Genomic DNA, 21,133 nt, shown 5'->3' with positions numbered 1-21,133 from the left:
AGTATTTATACTAATTGTTATATTTAATTTATTTTATACTTATTTAATAGAGATATAATTTGACATTTTTTTCAAAAATTAAAATTTTTTAAATTACAATTTGAAATTTCCATATATTTAGTAAATATTTCAGGTAATATGTTAGTTATATGCACTACAAGTATGTATGTAAAATTTTTAATGCTTCAAGTTATAGTATATATGAAAAATTTTTTACATCAAGGAAGTAATTGCGTGTAAATTACATGCCTTTTTGAATGACCTTCTTTTCTTCTTGATTCAGGATATTAATCTTAATATCCAGAATCCTAAAGAAAAAATACATATTACCTTCAAAAGTGAAAGCAGACCCCCATTAAATAATTATTAGTTTAAAAAATTAAACGAGAGTTTTTATTCCAGAAAACTGGCTTTTTTCGCATTTTTTATCTTTCTCTTATTTTTTTTATTAAATCTCTATTATCTGAGCAATGCTTATAATGTATATATAAAAAAAAATGTTAAAAAGATCCGTATTCTTTAAATTCCAATTGTTAATATTAATATAATAATAATAATAATAATAATAATAATAATAATATAAAAAATAAAATAAATTATAAATAATTATAAATAATAATTATATAATAATTATATAATATATATAATATATAATAATAATAATTATATATAATATAAATATATAATTATAATTATTATAATTATAATAAATATAAATATAACTATAAGTCTAATATAAACAATAGTAATTTCAAAGAATGTATAGGTGTAAATTTTTTTTTAATTCAGATTTTCTTAGAATTAAGTAAGAAATACTTACAGAATTTTGTTATAATAAATAGTTACATAAAATTATTATTTTCATGTACAAGAAAAATGTTGAAACTGAAAAAAAATACTCAATCCGTATATAATAACATTACATGAAAATTAATATTTATTAAACGTCAACTAATTTTTTGTCTTTATAAAATGAATGAAATTTCTTTTCATCTGAATCAGCATTTTTTAAAAATTCAAGTTAAATGTAACAAATTTACATAATAACGTGTGTCATATTTCACGCAACAAACATAAGAGAGATGTGTAAACTTTCAAAGTGTTGTAAGTCGGTTTTGATTGTCGAAACTACTAAATAATTAATATTATGAAAACGTTCATGAATCTTTTAACAAAAAAAAAAAAAAAGTTATAACTTTCTTCATAAACTGTGGCTAGAATTTTAATAATTTTCTTTTAAAGTAAAAAATAAATTTCTATAAATTATCATAACAATGAAAACACTTTTTACAATAAACAAATTAAAAACAATTTGATTTTAATTTGAATATAGATGCAAAATATACTTGCTGATCACACAACACTTTAAGCATAACAGAGAATAAAAAATAACTTATTGAATTTAAATGAAATTTAATTTAATTATTTACAATTTTAATAATATTTTTTATTAAAGATGAATAGCTGTTTTTATTTCTCATATAATTTATTATTTCAAAGATGGTCAGAACGCCATTTCTAGCAGAAATGTAGCCAGAATCCATGGACCGAATGATCCAAGTGAATTGAAAACATAAATTTTACATTTTCTTTGGAATATTTAGTAAATAATTTAATGTTCATAACATAGAGAAATAATGAAATAAATAGAAAAGAAAACTTTTTTTTTCTTTAGTTTACTTCTTTTCGTCCATCTTTTGATTTGAACGATAGTATAGCACGCCCCAAAACACGAAAGACAAGCAAGAGTTCATTGATCATTTTATGGGCAGGCGTTTACCGGCTTTTTCGTCAATTTTACATGAGAATAAATTTTACTTAAGATTTATTGTATTATTTTCAAAATCACTTACATTTCTTATTATTTCGGGTGGGGCCCCCATGGAGAGTTTTTCGATATATTTCCAGGAGGTAAATCGACAGCACAAAGCACACACAACAGTGCTACACACACACCCGCGAAGCACTGGCTTTGATCGGTCCCCCTCTCTACAACTTCAAGTGCCAACTCAGAGGTTCTCAAATATATATGTATACACATTAGAGAATAAAAGTGGTTTTATGGCGGAAAATTTTAAATTAAATTAGAAAAAAAAAATTTTTTATATACAGAGAAAAAGATGTAATATTTTTTTTAAAAAAATCAATTATAATATTTGATAATAATGTAGTATTTTTTTTTGGTATATTAAAAAGTCTCACTATTATTTTTTATAAAAACATTTTCTGTGACTAAATAATATTTTCCTCAACAATTTACAATAATAAATATATACTATAATTTGTAACTTGCATTATAATCTTAGAGAAACTGAAGAAAACTAAAAAAATTTCCAAGTTCTTAAATAAGTTTTTTAAAAGATTAAAAAAAAAATGATAAACTTGAAATTTTGTTAAGATTAAAAAAAACAAAATTTTTCTTTTATAATAATATTTATTTACGTATTTTGAACTTGGAAAAAATTTCAGTTTCTTATCAGGTTATAGATAAATTTTCAATATTTTGAAACTTTAAAATTTTTCAGTTTTTTCGTTAAAAAAATATAAATTTAATATAATTTATAATAATAATAATTCTAAATAATGTAAAAGCGCTATTTACTTAAAATATACATAAAACAGTTAAATAAACAAATAATAAATTAAAATAGTTATACTTACCATTGTTTTTCTGTCTAAACGAATTCAGTGTCGATAAAAAAAATGTTTCTTTACCGACATGGTTTTTAAGCAATATATAACAGTACGTATTGTGTCCACCTCGCATAAAATAAACAATGCAGTCAATATTGCAGTTATTTCTTGTTAAAGTCACATTTTCATTTCAATCAAGTCATATATTTCTATTTTTCAAAAGTGATAACATACATTTTCATTATTACTTTATTTTTTTTTTAACATTTAAAAATTTTCCGTATTGCGCAACTGTCACTCTCCGAGATTGACATCCACCGCAATACGAAATATCTTCAACATAGGAGCAATGTCTAATTTTTGCAGATAAATTTATGGGACAAATTTCTTTTTAAGTTTATTCTTCGTAATTGCAGAATATCTAACTTTTTAAAGAACTTATAGTAATAAATATTAAAAATGGTCTGGAAAAGTACAACAATTAATCAACAAAGCATAGGGAGAAGCGAAAAGAGCGGCAATAAATGAATTAAATAAAAAATTATTTCTAATGGATATGAATGTTAAAGCAAGGGCATTATATCACGAAGAAAATTTGTTCCGAGAGTTTTACTGAACTTAGTTCGGTAAAATTGGGATATAACAGCAAAACGGTAATTTTTCAAGAATTAGTACAGTAAAATGAATTTCATAAAACTGTAATGCAAATTAAAATATTATAACACATATATTAGTGTCTCAAGTTCAGTTCGGGAAACCGTAAGGTACTGGCAGTACATAAACTAGAACAATAGCTAAGAATATCAAGGTCTGTTTTTGATAAATCAGAATTGAAATTTCCTAAATTATTTAAATTATTAATGAAGAGTTCGGTAAAAGTTCAGGCAGAAATATAAAAAAATAAATATTACCATTACTGGAAATCTCAATTCACCTACTTTAATGATTCTCTGATGGTTTACAATTTAATACTCACTTATACGAATTGAAACAGTACATCATGTTAACCTTACACCTAATACACGCAACACATTTTTATTTAACGTAATACATACTAAACGCATACATATAAAATATCGCAATATATATAATCGCTCACTTTACATTGCTTCAGAAGTTTTGATCTGTCCTTATATATTAACCAGGATTTTAGTTTACCGCTTGTGAGAAACGTTCAAACAATTTATTGAAAAAAAAAAAAAAAATAATTTAGATTCAATTATTTCTGAATATGACAACTAATTTTAAGACTACATATGACAAAATTAGGAAGCAAATTTATTTTTTTTAAGTAATTAATTCACTTTTAATAAAATTTTTTAAAAAATTTATTGTGATTTAAATAGAAACAAATTAATGAAAAAAAATTATTTTGTTAAATAAATTATTTTCCCTAAAATTTAATTTAAAAATATGATTTAGTTTAAAAATACATTTGAGCAAAATTCAATTTTTTGTTTATTTCACCTCTAATAATAGTTAATGAATTAAAATAATTTTTCATTATGTTTTCTGAAAAATTGAAAAAAGATTGTGCAATAATAATAATAATAATAATAATATATAATATATAAAAGGTATAAGTTAATAAAAAAGTACTTCAATCCTGAAAACAAATACGATTAGAATTGTACGTACGTTTTACCGAACTGGACTTGAATTATGTAGTGCCCAGAATGGAAATACTCAGGAGAGCTGGCTATAGTTTCATTCGTCAAATTAAAATTCCATACAATTACATGTAGCTTTAAATTTGATTTGTTTGTAAAATTAGTAGACCGTTAAGAGAAAGACTATACATGTTTTAAATAAAAGATTCATTAAAAAGTGATAAATAGCACAGGTTTTTTTGGTTACTTTTAAATCTTAATAATATTGTTTCAAAAACTAACTTTTTGAGAAATTCATTGAATAAATATTGATTTATAATTTCTTGTAGACTAATAGTCAACATAATCTACGTATACGTTATCGTAATATAAACCAATATTTAATGATTCAAATTTTTCATATATTTACAGTACTAGCTTCTCTCTAAATGTGAATTAGTCAAAATTTTACTAATTGAATTAGTAACACCATATTTTACTAATGAATTAGTTGTTTCATCACTTTCTACTAAAAAAATAGTCACTTTTCATTACTGAATTAATTAGTAGTGCTTTTTCTACTAAAAAATAGTCACTTTTAATGACTAAATGAATTGTAGAGATTTTCTTCTAATTTGTTAATCATGATAATATGTGCATACATCAAAATAAGCAAAAATAGCTTAATTGAAAATTTTTTAATTTATTATACAACATTTTTCTGTTCCAACCAAAGAAAAATCAATTTAACAAATGCACAAGTAATTATTTTCCATTAAGTAATTATGAAAAAAATATTTATTTTTCTTTATGTCCAGACATAACAGTTAGGTTTTGTAGGTTATGTTTACCAAAATTGACATATAATTAATTTAGTAATATAATATTAATAATGATGATATTGATCAAATTGAATGTGTTCAAACTCAGTTCTTCAAATGTTTGTATAGATGGCCAAAAAACACTCCAAACTATTGTTGTTATGTTAATGTTAATTAATTTAATTTACAAATTTAAATCAATATTGGCACATTTATAAGACTCTAATTACAAATTTATATAATAATTAAATTTGTATAGAAAACAAATCGACTTTACCTTATTTATTAGCGATTTGACAAATGAGTTTATATCAATTTGCTTATAAGAGACATTTTGTAACGAATTTTCATAATCTCCTTTGGTTGAGCGCGTCAAGGCGCAGCTCCTAAGGTAGAAGGCAAGGTAATAGGTTCAAATCCTAAGTGACATCTCCCACCAGTAATTATCGCAGAATAATTTCGAAAATGAAATAAATAGATTTTTTTATTGATTCACGTTATTTAAACTATATAAAAACAAAATATAATCGTTTCCTATTTTTTAAGCAATAATTTTTGTCTATTTTCAAAATAAATACGTCTACATTACCTACTTTATCTACCTATGTATACCTATCTAGAAACTGAAACTTCTAATTCATTTAGTGGTAGATTAGTTACAGATTGAATTAGTAACTTTTGACTAATTCACAGTAAACGAATCCGCCCTATTTGAATTAGTCAAAAATGACTGTGAATTAGTCAAAAATGACTAATTCAGATTTAGAGAGTTGGTAATAAATTAAAATATCATATCAAGTTTTAACTATCATCACTACAAAAAATAAAAAAAATATTTTGAAAAATTCCTTTTATGCAACTATATCCCAACTTTCAGTTAAAATTCAGTAAAATGTCCGGAACAAATTTTCTCCATATATGGAGTTGAAATATGGGGGTGGCAAAAGAAAGAAAAAATTGAACGAGTACAGGCAAAATTCGTCAAAGCAAACATGGGTTTACCGAAGAATACTCCGGACTACATTTGGAAAATGGAAACAGGAAGAAGAGAAATTGAGGCTTTTAGAAGGAGTATAAATTTCATAATAAAAATTTCACAATTAGACGAAGATAGATGGGCATACAAATGTTTAAGGGAAGAAGTAAGAGGAATCAAATACGGGAATCCAACGATTTGGGGAAAAAAGATGGCAGAGGCTCTAAAAGAATTGGGAAATGGGCGAATAATAAACATGATTTGGGACAGTTAGTAACATTTATTAAAAATATGTAATTTGGATAATTTTTAATTAATATTTTATAAATAATAAAATTTTTAAAATTTGAAATTTCATGATTTTAAAAATTTTTGTTTTTAAACATTTAGGGTCAGTTGGGGTAAATAGAAACTAGGAGTAAGTCGAAACAGTAGTTATTTCAGTAAAATAAAAAATTTTAATAATAAATACGGCCTTAAACCTTGAACCTTTGATCACCCTCAACAGGTTCTAAGTATTCCCCCATTTTTCGTTTGTCAATTAGCAGCAGTATAAACAAAGATATTTCCTATTGCATAAAAAATTGAAAATCAAAGAAGACACACCCTTTCACTTTTTTGACTCGCATTTGAAAAAAAATAAACTAAAAATTCATATTATTATTTATCATTATTTCTTATTAAATACTACAACAAAAATGCAAATTTGATTTTTTCATTTTGCAAAATTCAATTAAAAATAGGAAGACTGTTTCTATTTACCTCTAAAAACTGGAAATTCAGGGTAAATAGAAACAGAAATTGTTTCTATCAAGATACAACACTATTTTCAGCATTATAAAAATGTATTGAAAATATTATTCATCTATTTTCTCATCGGTACATTGTATTTAACAAATATAGACTAGTGCATTAATTAATGCATTATTATTTAATAGTTTGTATTATTTTATAACTAACACCATTTTTTATGTAATTCTTTGTATCTTTTAACATTTGCATACTTGAAATTAATTTTTTCTTAAATTTTGTAAGAAATAATCAACTGTTTCTATTTACCCCTAAGTTTTAACAAAGTTGAAAAATTTAGGGGTAAATAGAAACAGTTGATAATTACGATTTAATGAACTCCCATATTTTCTACTACAATACTACTACAATATTGTAAAATTCAATATTATTATAAATCTGAAAGTAAATATTGAAAGAATTACAGTGTATGAAACATGGACTTGTGCTGTTTCTGCACAAAATGAAAATTTGATTTTTTTTTAAGGATTAGTAGATTTTTAATTGATGCAATATTTTTCCAAATTGTGTAGCTTTATTCTATAATATTAATTTTAAAAAAAATAAAAATTTTCGAAAAATGTGGACTTGTGCTGTTTCTGCACCAAACCGATTGAATATTTTAGAACCTTTATTTTTATATTCAAGTTTTGTATGATTAAAAATTTGAATTTTTAATAAAGTTTAATTGAAACAAGAAATTTTATAATAGAATTGAAATTTATGATTTCAGGGTAGAAAACACTCTTTTAAAACTTAAAGAATTAAATCAGTATTTCAAAAAAAACTTGTTAGATTTTTGTGAAACTTATTACTAGCGGATTGAAATAAAAAATAATTATACTTATAATCACTGAAATTATAATAAGAATTTTATTTTATTATCAAGAAATTTAAATCAGCTTTTAATCGTCAAGTTGGCATAAAAGAGCAAGACCTCTTTTGATCCATTCTCTTACATCTAAATCAGTGTCTAGTAATATTGATAGGACATAATTGGAAGAATGACCTGTAGTTTTTAAAACGCCAAATCGAGCTGATGTTATATATAAAGGGCACTCATACCGACCTCGAATTTCAATGTTTACTGTTTCAGTAGGTTTGAACCAGACTAAAGGCATTTCATCCCAAAGAACTTTTGGAGTACTCTCTGCAAGTTTCATATTTTTTATATCCCATTTTGCTCCAACAAGAAACATTCCATAAGTATAAACACCATCTTTTGGTGGAGTATTCGATTCAAATTTTGAAAGTACCTACAATTTTTTGAATTTTTTTTTTTATTCATTGGCAGAAAGTATTAATAAAATTTATATTTATGGGGCATTTCACGTGAAATTTTCATTCAAAAACATTTTTTCTCAAGTTTTATATAAAAAATTAGAGACACATAAATAAGCTCAAAAATTAATGTGTTAGAATTTTCAATTCAATTTCATTACCTCGAATTTATTTTGAGCCAAATTTTTCTTCTTCGAATTATTATTTAGTAAAAATTAAATTTAACCAAATTTGTATAATTACAGAATTGTTACACTGAAAAAAAATAGTATTGAATCAAGAAAACCTATGTACTTGACCGTATTTTATATCAATATTTTCTTGATCCAAGAAATTTTTATTAGTTTGAAGTGAATTTTCTTGGATCAAGAAAATATTGGTATAAAATACGGTCAAGTACATAGGTTTTCTTGATTTAATACTACTTTTTTTTCAGTGTATTTAAACAAATTTTCATTTTACAGACATTTTACTTCCGTGAATTTGAATTTGACAGAATTATTATTCATTCGAATTTTCGAAAGACATGATAGTCATTTAAAAGAATTTTTGTTTTATAGAATGAATGAATTTTTTTTAGTCGAATAATTATAATTTAATGGATAACTTTTGATTAGTCAATTTTAAAATTTGTGTCTAAATTTATTTGTCAGGTATTTATTTGGACAAATGAAAGTTTTAAAAAATAAAATTTCGGCATTTTAAGAATTTTGTAAAAAGTAAATTCAAAAATATGAAAGAATTCTTTCCAACATTCATTCTGTAAAATATACAAATTCATTTAAATGACTCTTCTGTCTTATCAAATTTTAACATATTAAAATTTTCATTGTTATTAGACAACAAGTTTTTTACTGACATTATTTAGGATCTAAAAAAGTTTTACGTTATCAAAATTGAAAAAAAATATTTTTAGTCATTTTAAAAATTGTATTTTTAACAATACAATACAAAACAAATTTTAAATTGTAGAAAAAGATTAATTTTAAGGCCATGCGAGACAGAATCACTTTTTGGTATAGTTCCAAGTTTCTCGGAAATGAGAAGAAATTTCGGGTTGAAATTTTGAGGAATAATAAAAAAGGATTGAAGGAATTGGGCCGTTCTACTTATTTATTGTAATTGAATGCGAAATAATTTAAAAATGTAATTAATAGTGGAGTTAATAGGTTTTTGTTATTTCTTTGAGCGGCCACTAACTCGAATTGGCGCTAGTTCCTGGACCACTGATACAATCACGCGACGTCTGTATGTACCCCCGCCATGTTGACTTCAACTTTCGTTCAAAAATGGGAAATTCCAAACTTTTATTTTTAATACTTAAACGCAAAATTGTGCTTCAAACCGAGAACAGCGCCATTCTTAATGCTATTCTCTATCACATTTTTCAAATTTCAACCAAAAATTCTTTACCATTTTAGAGAAAATTTGGAAATACGATACCATGTTTTTTGCATGGGGGTCACGTGGGTATTTCCCACATGGCCTTAAAATAATTACCAGTGAAATTTCAGTTAATTAAAATTTACATTATGTAGAGTTTTTTATAATAGAAAATGGAAGAAAAATAATTTTTTGCTTTTTACATTTTTAAAATTTTTAATTGAAATTTTAGTTTTTAAAAAACTGAAACTTTTTTTACAAAAAATTTTATATTTTTCATCACAAAAAGGGTAAAAAGGTGGCGAATCATCAAAATAGGTAAAAAGGTGATAAAATCGAAAAAAAAAATTAAAAAAGGTGAAAAAGGTAAATACCAGTGATGCCTGGATAAATTAATTAAAATATTTAACTAATGAAATAAATAAATAAAAATGGTAAAATACCTAAATAGATAATAAAATAAATTCTATATAATAAAATGACAAAACTTACTTCAAATTCAAAACCAATTCTATCGATTGGTATTTTGTATTTTCTAGCAAAATTTTGTGTGGCACCTGTTAAAAAAGAATGTACAAATGAAAAACCAGATATCCAAAAAGTCGATGGTTTTCCATTTTTAAGCCACTTTGAAAGAAAATTAAGTCGTTCAAGAAAATCATTTATATAACTGGGAAGTGGTTTTAAACTTGGATAAGAACTCGCTTTTGCCCATGTTGGAGGGAGTTTTGAATTCAACATAAAAGTTGAAAGAATCTGCGTAAAACAATTCAAAATACATTTTATGATACTTGAAATATTTCATTCTAATTTTTAATTTAATATTTCACTTTAAATTAATAAATAACCTCGAGAGCAGGAGTCATTACTATAAGTCCCTTGACTGCCTTTTCCAACATTATAAGTGAAGTTTTGATTTCCTTTAAAAGAATATTATATCTTTCCATTTCTTGAGTAAGAACAGTATTCATTGATTCCATATAATTAACGGGATATTTTTTTTGTGCCTCTTCAATGTCAAATAAATCAGGGAGTCTATCATAAATATCATTTTTTATATTTAGAAGCAATTCGTCTTGTTTCGAAATTTCGCCAATTGATACTGTTCCCTGTAATTGAACCATTGAATCAAAAAAGTTTTTTGAAATATTTAGTTCTCTTGTTATTCCAGCATTCATGTGTAATCCAAGTACTTCAGGTATTGTTGTAAATGGAATTGATTCTATTTGTTTAATATAATCCTTATACTCATTCCTAAGAGAAAATGGAAAATTATAAAATTTTTATTCAGAGGATTTCAAATTTTTTATTTCAATCAGGGACCATTCCAAAACAATATTGTGTATGGCGGATTAATTTTAAATTTATTTTAATTTTATAAAGAAGTTTTCATCAGAGATGTAAAATTGTAAATATTTATAATGGTTGAAAAATTAAAAATTCGTAACATAAATTATTGTAATAATGACCAAATTCATTTCAAATCAGGCAAAAAAAAAAAAATGTTTTTTCTCTTCCACAAGAATCGATCACAAGTTAAATTCTTATAAAAAATATTCTTCACGGTGAAGAGAATCCACAAAAAAATTTTGAGCAAAAAAAAGAAGTGTTTTCGAGTAATTTCACTGCATATTTTTTTATTAAAATGGCCGCCATTTTGTTATTTTTGAACATTTTTTTAATTTTTCCAATGGATTTCGAAAGAAAAATGAAAGCTTTTTCAAATGCAAAAAGAAAAAATGAGAGATCTAAATTACTTTAAAAATTATAAAACTTTAAAGTTTTTTCCCCTAAATTTTAAATAAACGACGTTTCAGCCTGCCTTATTTAAAATGAATTTGGTCAGAAAATTTTTTTTTAAAAAATTTCTTACTTTTTAGGAAGAACATAATCTGGTCCAACGTTTGAAAAAGTATATTGTGAATTTGTAATCACATCAGAATTATAAAAATCCAATAGAATTGTATTTAAACACCTTCGATCTCTGTCATCAGTGACTCTTCCTCCATAATTACATTCACCAGTTAAATATAAAATTGCTTTAAAAGGTACTTCCTCATAATCGTTGATGAATATTTGAAGTTGTTGAACAGATATTTGAAAATCCGATTCATTAAATCCTAAACATATATACAATATTAAAGTGTCTTAAATAAATATAAGTGAAATGGTGAGTCTCTTTTAAATATAGTTAAAATTATTTGGAATTTATCTCTTTACCGTATGCAATATTCCATCCCTGTGACCCATAATTTCTTCTTTCTTGCACAACGGCATGAAAAAAACACAAACTGTACAATAATCTCTTAAAAGTTTTTTCCTTTCCTGGACAGCCTTCAAAAAATTCGGGATTTTTAACAGGTTCCGACTTGTAAGATCTATAAATTAATAAATTGTCATTTTTAGCTTCACTCTTACGTGCCTGAGCTGGGTCCATCGGACCCAGACAATTTGCTTTTTCATCTACTTCTATTTAAGAATTTTTTTTCAAAATCATTATCAAATCGGATAAGCTAATGATATAACGTACCTTTTTAAAAAAAGGAGCATTTTCTATGTAAAACTCTTTCTAATACATTATTTTATATCTCTTTAGTACATAGATGCCTGAGCTGGGTCCCTTGGACCCAGGCAACTTTTTTTTTCATATACTTCAACATATTCGCTTAAAAATCGTTACTCGGGGATTTTCGGGGTCGCTGATTACGAATCCGGTGTCCGTTTTTCAAAATTCAAAATGGCGGATAATTTTCTTAAAAATCGTACGGATTCGCTTGAAAATCGTTACTCGGAGGTTTTCGGGGTCGCTAATTACAAATCTGATGTTACTTTTTCAAAATTCAAAATGTCAGAACCAATATGGCAGATATATTTTTTTAAATTTGACGGTTTTGCTTGAACTCGTTATTCAGGGTTTTTCAAGGTCGCTGATTATAAATCTGATATTAGTAAATTTTATTGATATTTAGTTTTCCTGTCCGCCATATTGAATCTGCCATTTTAATTTTTGAAAAACGGACACCGGATTCGTAATCAGCGACCCCAAAAACCCCCGAGTAATGATTTTTAAGCAAATATGTTTAATTTTTTAAAATTTGTCCGCTATATTGGATCCGCCATTTTGAATTTTGAAAAACGAACACCGGATTCGTAATCAGCGACCACAAAAACCCCCGAGTAACAATTTTCAAGCGAATCAGAAAGTTTTCTTTTAAATTCGTCCGCCATATTGGATCCGAAATTTTGAATTTTCTAAATCTGACGTTGGATTCGTAATCAGCGATCCCAAAAACTTAAGAATACCCAGTAATAATCAAGTTAACTTAATTATTTCTTTTGTACTGTACACTTAAGTTCGCCCTGTCGAAAAAGGTGTGACGACACGACTTTTTGTAGGCTATTTATGTACCCTAGAGTGTTAAAAGATTAAATATTTTTTGCGCAATTATATTTGCAAAATATTACAATTATAATTTAAAATAAAAATATTGAATATCCTGATATTAAATCTTTTTTTTTTAATGAAATTTAAGCAGCTGGGTCTCTCGGACCCAGGCACTCACGTTCAAACATGAACTCAGGCACGTGAGGGTTAATAATATAACATAACCTCATAAATAAAAAATGGTATGTTGTTAAAATATTATTTAATAAACATTTTGCTTTGTTTATAATATATTTCAAGAAAATACTTTCAAACAATGTTGAAAAAAATTACGATTATAGAGAGAATGTTTCAAAAAGTAAAATCAGCTATAGTTATTGTTTATAAAAATTAGATAAAAATTGCAATTTTTGTCTGAGTTGAAAAAAATCAAAATGTTGAAAAAAATAATTATTTGCAGCTTAATTACACAGGCCTACAAATTTTAGACCCAGAAACCGGAATAGTCATTTCCGATGTAATTTATCACGCTAAATCCAAAAATGACAAGCAAATTGCTCTATCACGTCAGCATTTTGAGATAAAAAATAAAAAAATGCTGTTTTTGGCAATATTTGATACTCTATAAAATCGACAAAATTTTTGTTTAATCATTCGTCAAAATTTCAAAAGAAAGTATTATATTTCCCCTTTCAAAATTTTCTTGGCTCGATCTGATCCAATTTTTTTTCTCTGAGATACAGCCATTTGCGTTTTACATTGCATGAACTAAAATCCCTTTAAAAAAGAAAAATAAATTGCGAAGTACTCATGGCACTGAAAATTGTTACTCAGGGGGTTTTAAAATCGCTAATTACGAATGTGATATCAGATTCAAAAATCTGACATTTAATTCGTAATCAGCGACCCTAAAAACCCCCAAGTAATGAATGACAAGCGAATTCGGTAAATTTTTTAAAAAGTGTCCGCCATATGGGATTCGACATTTTGAAATTCAAAAATCTGACGTCAGATTCGTAATTAGCGACCTCAAAAATACCCGAGAAATAAGTTTCAGTGATATGAGTACTGTTGTCGCCGTAAGAAACAACTAATAATATTATTTTTGTGAGTTGGTTACTCAACTGAGAACAAACTCTACTTTATTTATTTAACAAGCAAAGTACAAAAACTTGGAGATAATCAATCCTTCCAAAGCTTCACTGAGTCTTTTTGGAAGACAATTTACTAACCGTGCTATCACTTTGAGTAGCGACTAATTAATCTGACCACACCTGCTTATGCATTAGTTTTAAAGGACTGTGCAATAGTCCCCACTCTTTACAATACACACTCATACTTCATACTGTCGACAGTACTTTGCAATTTATTTTTCTTTTTGAAAGGGATTTTAGTTCATGTAATGTAAAACTTAAATGGTTGTATCGCAGAGAAAAAAAAATTGGATCAGATCGAACTTAGAAAATTTTGAAAGGAGAAATATAATACTTTCTTTTGAAATTTGGACCAATGATTAAAAAAATTTTTTGTCGATTTTATATAGTGTCAAATATTACCAAAAACTTCATTTTTCACGCTTTTAGGTTAGAATATCTCAAAATGCTGACGTGATAGAGTAATTTCCTTGTCATTTTTGGATTCAGCGTGACAAATTACATCGAAAATGACTTCCAGTTTCTGGGTCTGACAAAATCCAAAATTTTGTAGGCCTGTGTTATTTGCGATGCAAGATTTTGAATTAACATTAATTTTTTTAAAAAGCATATATAACTATATATCTTCCAAAATTCATTGAGATTTATTTTTATGAGACATTTCATTGGAAAATTAAAGCGTCGATGTTACGGATTTTTTTTTGTCCTTCTAGTAAAATTTTAATATTTTCCAAGATATTTGCATTAATTAATAAATTACCTATAACAATTTTTTTCTATTATTTATAACTTTTTTCCTAATAACAATAATAGAAAAAAAAAGTTGTAAATATTTTTTACGTAGATATAGGATTGTTAAATGTTAAATTTTCAGAAAAAAATTATTGCGAATAGAAATTATTAATTTTATTTTTAACAAAATTCTAAAGATTTTTTTTAGAAATAGAGGAAATAAAATTTTTAGTTTCTATTTTATTAATCATATTTTTTCAAAAAAAAAATTCTTATTTTTGTGGAAAATATTGGGAAAAAAATAAACCTTAATTTATCAAAACTATTGCAAAAATCAACTCTCTAAATGATAATTTATCATTTCTACGAGTTTATTTCATCATTTTTCATCAATTAACATCATTATTTTGCCTTTCAAACCGAATTGGGTCAAAATTTAGTTTACCCAATCCGCAAGGGGGATCACTTTCAGATTGTTTTCAGACTAAACTAGAATTTATTCCCATTTTCAAAATCATTAATTTCAGTAGGGGAGAATGGGGCAAGGATAGTTAAGGGGCAAGGATAGTTAGTGGCTCTATTGCTTATACGGCTTCTTCAAAAAGGGCACTATTTTTCATATATACTTGTTTTAACACCAAAAAATGTCAAGAAAAATTTGATCTTGATGCGCTATCATTTGTGGAAGCTACGTGTTTATTTGCGAAAATTCTGGTTTTTCTAAAATGTCTCAGTTCTGTTTAAAACACTGTTTCAGATATTAACTGTTTTAAATATTTATTTATGTCCAAAAAATTTTTTTGGTAGTGCTATGAAGTGTTTTGAGGTGCTTTTATCTAATGAAATTAAAAAAACCTAACATTTAATGTCTTTTTTTGATTATTTTTCGTAAAAAGAATTTTGATAACTAAGATAGTTAAATTTTTTTTTTTAATTTTCCGCTAATATCTCGAAGGCATTGCAATCCACAGCAAAATAATGTATTACAAAATTGTATAGCTAAATAAACAGGCTTTCGAATGATACTATTCTTTTTCCGATGCCTGTTGAATTTTAGCTGCTACACGGAGAAAAATGGAAAAACGAATAAAGTAACTTTTACTACTTTAAAAGTAAAATTGGACCTGTCCGAAGTTTCTGCGCATCTCTGGCAACTTTTACTCGAAAAATAGTAAAATTGACTATTTCTGTAGTAAATTTTACTGTTTCCGTAGTAATTTTTACTATTTCTGAAGTAAATTTTACTATTTTTGGAGTAAAAGTTGCCAGAGATGCGCAGAAACTTCGGACAGGTCCAATTTTACTTTTAAAGTAGTAAAAGTTACTTTTTCTTTTTTTCCGTGTATAGATCCAAAAATGTCTTACCTAACTATCCTTACCCCATCCTCCCCTATAAAGGAGAATATAAATACCGCTGTTAAGTTATAATCTTCAATTTTTTTTTCTTTAGTATTTCTTCCTCGCAAAGAGACATTTATTTTTCTAAATTTACTCATAGAGATTAAAATTTTTGAATTAAAAGCCAAAGTTCAATATAATAAATATACTAACTAACCGTAGTAAATTCGACTGAAGTCCTGTAGGTGGTTCATTTGTCATTTTCACACTATTTTGCAAAACAGTAATTGGAAATTTATCCGAAGGATAACTAGTTAGCCAAAGACGAAAATTGACAGAAGTATTTCTTGTGTCAAATGATTCACATATTTTTTCAAGTTCCCGCATCCACGAGACAGCGAGATGACAATTTTGAAGACAAACCCATGAACCATCAGCTTGTGCTTGTTCAATGAGTTTTCGTGCAATTGGACCTTGACCTTGTCCAAGGGAAATAGAAGTAAATCTCGATGTATATTCCATATTATCAGCAAAATTCGACAATGAACTCATTGGATCTGATCCAGATGAAAGAATGAAAATCAAAGGATTCAAGCAATTTGAATCAGCGTACGATTTTACAAGATCAAATGCTGGTGGTGTTACAAATTTCATTCCCATTGCTATTTCCACAAATTGCATCACCTGAAATATATTAATACAGTGAATAATTATTAAAATTTTTCTGATGACTATATTATGATTTTCTTACTTTTGCAACAGCCTTATCTGGTCTTATTAATCTCATAATAATTAATTTTTGAAATATTGTTAAATTTTTTTCCCACGGTTCTGGTAGTGAAGAATTTTGTGGATTCATTAAATCGTAGAAATTTTGCCAAATATTTATATTTTTTATGAAGCTATCCTTGAAATTTACAAATGAACGTAATGTACCAACGCGACATATTTCATCCCATGATTTATCAGATAGCCAATTTGATGCTGGATTTTCTAATTCATTTCCCAATGGAATACCACCGGTAAGGAAAAATATGATTTCATCTCGATTAATTTCTTCATTTGCAAGTAAAATTGTTGTACACAAAACAAACGAGTACAAAAGCTGTAAAAGAATATAAATATAAAAAATAAAGCAGATAAATTATTATAATTTATATGGAGCATTCTTTGTCAAAAAGACACCCCATCTGTCCAGGATAGATTTAATTACAAAAAACTCTATATGGGCTTAAATTACAGCAAATTTTCTCTATTTTTTGATGCCTTATGGCACTTTTTAAATATTAAACATGGGGGACCACAAATGTTAAAAAAAAACCTTCAATATTATCGAAAAAGGAAATACATTTTTTTAATACAAGGTTAAAACTTATTTTTTTAAAAATAAAAAATCGATTACCGGCACAGAAATCTACATTATCGACTGATGGTAAAAGCAGAAAAATAATTATATAAAAATTATCGACATAGAAATCTACATTACCGACTGATGGTAAAAGCAGGATAGTGATGACATAAAAATTACCGACATAGAAATCTATATTACCGACTGATGGTAAAATGAAAATATAAAAATTACCGACATAGAAATCTACATTACCGACTAATGGTAAAGAGGAAGAATCGGTAATAAAGATTTCTGTGTCAGTGATTTTTATATTTTAATTTTTCTCTTTTACCATCTGTCGGTAATGTAGATTTCTATATCGGTAATTTTTTTATCATCATTATCCTGCTTTTACCATCAGTCGGTAATGTAGATTTCTATGTCGATAATTTTTATATCATTATTTTTCTGCTTTTACCATGAGTCGATAATGTAGATTTCTGTGCCGGTATTTAACCTTGTATTAAAAAAATGTATTTCCTTTTTCGATAATATTGAAAGTTTTTTTTAAACATTTGTGGTCCCCCATGTTTAATATTTAAAAAGTGCCATAAGGCATCAAAAAATGGACAAAATTTGCTGCAATTTAAGCCCATATAGAGTTTTATGTAATTAAATCTATCCTGAACAGAGAGGGTGTCTTTTTGACAAAGAATACCCCCATATATGGATTTTTTTTGAATATTGACCTTATCCTTTTCGAATAACGAACGGCAGACGTTTTGATATAAATTGTAAGTGAAAGCTTCTCTTAAAAAGTGTAATCTTCTCTCTAGAATTTTACTTTTACTCGCAGTGTCAATCGACAAGATATAAAGATTAATAAACCAAGCTAATGAATATTGATACATTGGATCAATATTCGGTAGATCTGTTACTGTATAATAAAGTGAAGAAACATGTTTTGCTATTGGCCTATAACTCTGTCTAAAATTTTCAATTTTAGCTTCAGTTTCTTTTGCAGATTCTTGTTTCTTGATTATATCAATTGAAAGAATTTTCGATGAATCTAAAATTTCAATAGCCTCCTCATCTTCCAATATAGTTGCTCCTGAAACTGATAATGTTTTTAAAATATGATCTTCAACTTGTTTTAGAGCTTTCTTATTTGCAGCACTTTGTACAATTAAATATTCTCGTTTTTCTTGAAGATCAGGCCTCTCTTTTGCCACCACTATACCCAATAATTGATCCTCTAATCCTTCAATTGTCAATGCAAAATTAATTAAAGTTACTTTATTATAAACCTCTGGTAAATAGTGGGGATTTCGTAATTTTGTTGTCATATAAAAACGAAATTTTATATTATACTCTATACTCTTTTCACCTAAATTAATATACCAAATACCGGCAATTTTATAAATATTTTTCATTAAAATTGGATCCAATGATGGATCAAGTGTTTCACCGATATTTTCAATTAAAATCGGTTTTCCATATTCAATGCATTGTTCAATAATATCCATATAATTAGAATCTGTCAATTTAACAACTTCTAATTCACTTGATTTCTCCATATGTCGAATCCATTTATTTGCTTGACTCTGTGGATCAACAAAAAGACTCCATCGCATTGAATTGTCCATTATAATTGCATTTTCCGTTGAAAATGAATCACGTGGCAATCCAAAGATATTCCAAGAATTTATTTTTATTTCTGATCCAAGAACATCAATGAAATTATATTCCTCCGAGCAGGGTATCTTTAAACTTTTCACATATATTCGCCATTTTTCGATATTTTCTAATCGATATGCTGTTGTGAATGGTCCTAAATATGCAATCATACCACAGGAAATTAATATATCGCCTGGTAAAGTGTCAAAGGCTTTTTGCAGATTTTCTGCACAAATAATCCAACGTTCTTTTTCACCACCTAATCCGCTTATTAATTTTTCAGCTCGCATTAATTTATTTTTACAATTTGTCACCTTATTGAAACAAAATTAATGTTGAATTATTATTATTTAAGATGAATATTTTAAATCATTTTTTTTTTGTTTTTGAATTTTTATTATTTTTACCTGATTTTCAAGATCTATTTTCTTTGCTAGAATATTTTGGAGACTGACATTAAGTGCTGTTAATTTTTCATTGAGTTCAGCTAATGCTTGACGTTTTTCATTTAAAATATTCATAATTTTTTGAAATGATTTTTCTGCTTCAGCGAGTTTCTCTCGTTTTGGTGCTACCACTTTGGCAACTTTATCATAGAGAACCATGGCACGCACCCATTTACAAAGACCTTCAGCGGCTGAAGAGGCTTTTGCAACAATACGTGGCTCAAAATTTTTATCCGTTAGATAAACACGTTTTATTAACTGTTAAAAATTTTTCATCTTTATTGTAAAACGAAATTTTTAAATATAAATATTTAATTTTTTATTGTTTATCCGTAAAATGATCGCTGATAAAATTTATTGTCAGTAAAAAAAGATTTATTGAGCTAGTCTCGGCTTAAGGGCCTGTGCTTAGACCTTTAACATAACCTCAAACTAAAAAGTTGTTTTTAACAACAAATAAAATTATAAATAAAATTAATTTTATCAAATTTTGAAAAATTCAGTTTTACAATTTTCAAAATAAATTATTTTGCAAAAATATTTGTTGTTAAATAATAATTATTTCACTTTTTTATATTTTTTGTTTAAAGTTGATGTTTGACTTCAGATTCGGAATCAACGACCCCCAAAAACCCCCGAGTTATATAAGTTTCAAGCAATTATGAGCAATTTTGAAAAAAAAATCCGCCATATTGGATCCGCCATTTTGAATTTTGAAAATATGACTTCATATTCAAAATCAGCGACCCCAAAAATCCCCAAGTGGTGAGTTTCAAGCAAATATGAGCAATTTTGAAAAAAAAGTCCGCCTTATTGAATGCGCCATATTGAATTTTGAAAAACTGACTTTAAATTCGGAATCAGCGACCCCAAAAATCCCCGAGTAACAAGTTTCATAAAAATCCAACCGATGGGTTAATCCATGAAAGGGTTGAAAAAAGGAGCTAGTATTGTTTATAAAAATTGAATAAAAAATTACAATTGTTGCATAATTTTTAAGAAAAAACAAACAAATGATAATTATTTCCTATTATATGGTGACTCAATTTTGAAATAAATAAATAAATAATAATAATAAATAAATAAATATAATAAATAAATTTTGACTCAATTTTTTTTAATTGTACAAGTAAATCATTTAAAATTTGGAGTAATAAATTTTAAAATTCATTGAAAATCGTGAAAAATCATTTTTTAGTTTGAGGTTATGTTACGAAGCTAAAGGCCTGAGCAGAATAAAAACGTAACCAGAATCGTAATCGCAACCGGAAGAATGAGTTAGAGAAGGGTAGACATATTGTTTATCCTTCTCTAACTAATTATTCCGGTTACGTTAGCGGTTATGTTTTTATTCTGGGTTGGCCTTAAGGGTGGACGCGTAAAGTTCCCTTAAAAAGGAAAAGACGACTCAATCTTACAGAAAACTTAAAAAAACGGATATTAATAGATAAATATTGAAATAATGAAGTTTAAAAGTACCAAAATTGTTTAAAATATTGAATATTTATGAAATATTACATTTTTACTGTCAGTGCAATACTGTAAATGTGGGTAAAAGTAATCTTCTTTACCGACTTTTCATGTTTACTAGTTTAAAA

The 21,133-nt window shown here is 26.4% G+C and overlaps 2 protein-coding genes and 1 long non-coding RNA gene across 4 annotated transcripts in view; 1 reads left to right on the top strand and 2 right to left on the bottom strand.

Moving 5' to 3' along the window:
- LOC127285388 (FERM, ARHGEF and pleckstrin domain-containing protein 1-like) overlaps nucleotides 1–1,994 on the bottom strand; it is a 71,724-nt gene extending 69,730 nt beyond the window's left edge. For both annotated transcript variants that reach the window (XM_051311371.1, XM_051311381.1), the window contains exon 1: nucleotides 1,854–1,994. The gene's annotated coding sequence lies outside the window, so the exon portion shown is untranslated. The remainder of the gene's footprint in view (nucleotides 1–1,853) is intronic.
- LOC127285551 (uncharacterized) overlaps nucleotides 1–21,133 on the top strand; it is a 182,397-nt gene that overhangs the window by 76,964 nt on the left and 84,300 nt on the right. The window lies entirely within an intron of this gene.
- LOC127285376 (dynein axonemal heavy chain 12) overlaps nucleotides 7,660–21,133 on the bottom strand; it is a 46,907-nt gene continuing 33,433 nt past the window's right edge. The window contains exons 22-30 of the mRNA XM_051311359.1: nucleotides 19,497–19,793; nucleotides 18,162–19,403; nucleotides 16,834–17,187; nucleotides 16,300–16,766; nucleotides 11,694–11,851; nucleotides 11,347–11,593; nucleotides 10,322–10,727; nucleotides 9,966–10,229; nucleotides 7,660–8,065 (exon numbers count right to left, since the gene is read on the bottom strand). Of these exons, the coding sequence (XP_051167316.1) occupies nucleotides 7,715–8,065; nucleotides 9,966–10,229; nucleotides 10,322–10,727; nucleotides 11,347–11,593; nucleotides 11,694–11,851; nucleotides 16,300–16,766; nucleotides 16,834–17,187; nucleotides 18,162–19,403; nucleotides 19,497–19,793 (3,786 nt within the window). The 3' untranslated portion in view covers nucleotides 7,660–7,714. The remainder of the gene's footprint in view (nucleotides 8,066–9,965; nucleotides 10,230–10,321; nucleotides 10,728–11,346; nucleotides 11,594–11,693; nucleotides 11,852–16,299; nucleotides 16,767–16,833; nucleotides 17,188–18,161; nucleotides 19,404–19,496; nucleotides 19,794–21,133) is intronic.

This window comes from Leptopilina boulardi, unplaced genomic scaffold (genome assembly GCF_019393585.1).
Source record: "Leptopilina boulardi isolate dan_hultmark-lab unplaced genomic scaffold, ZJU_Lbou_2.1 LbouV2_121, whole genome shotgun sequence".
Taxonomy (NCBI): domain Eukaryota; kingdom Metazoa; phylum Arthropoda; class Insecta; order Hymenoptera; family Figitidae; genus Leptopilina; species Leptopilina boulardi.
Note: the sequence above shows the minus strand (reverse complement) of the source record. Positions and strands in the feature narration are given on the sequence as shown.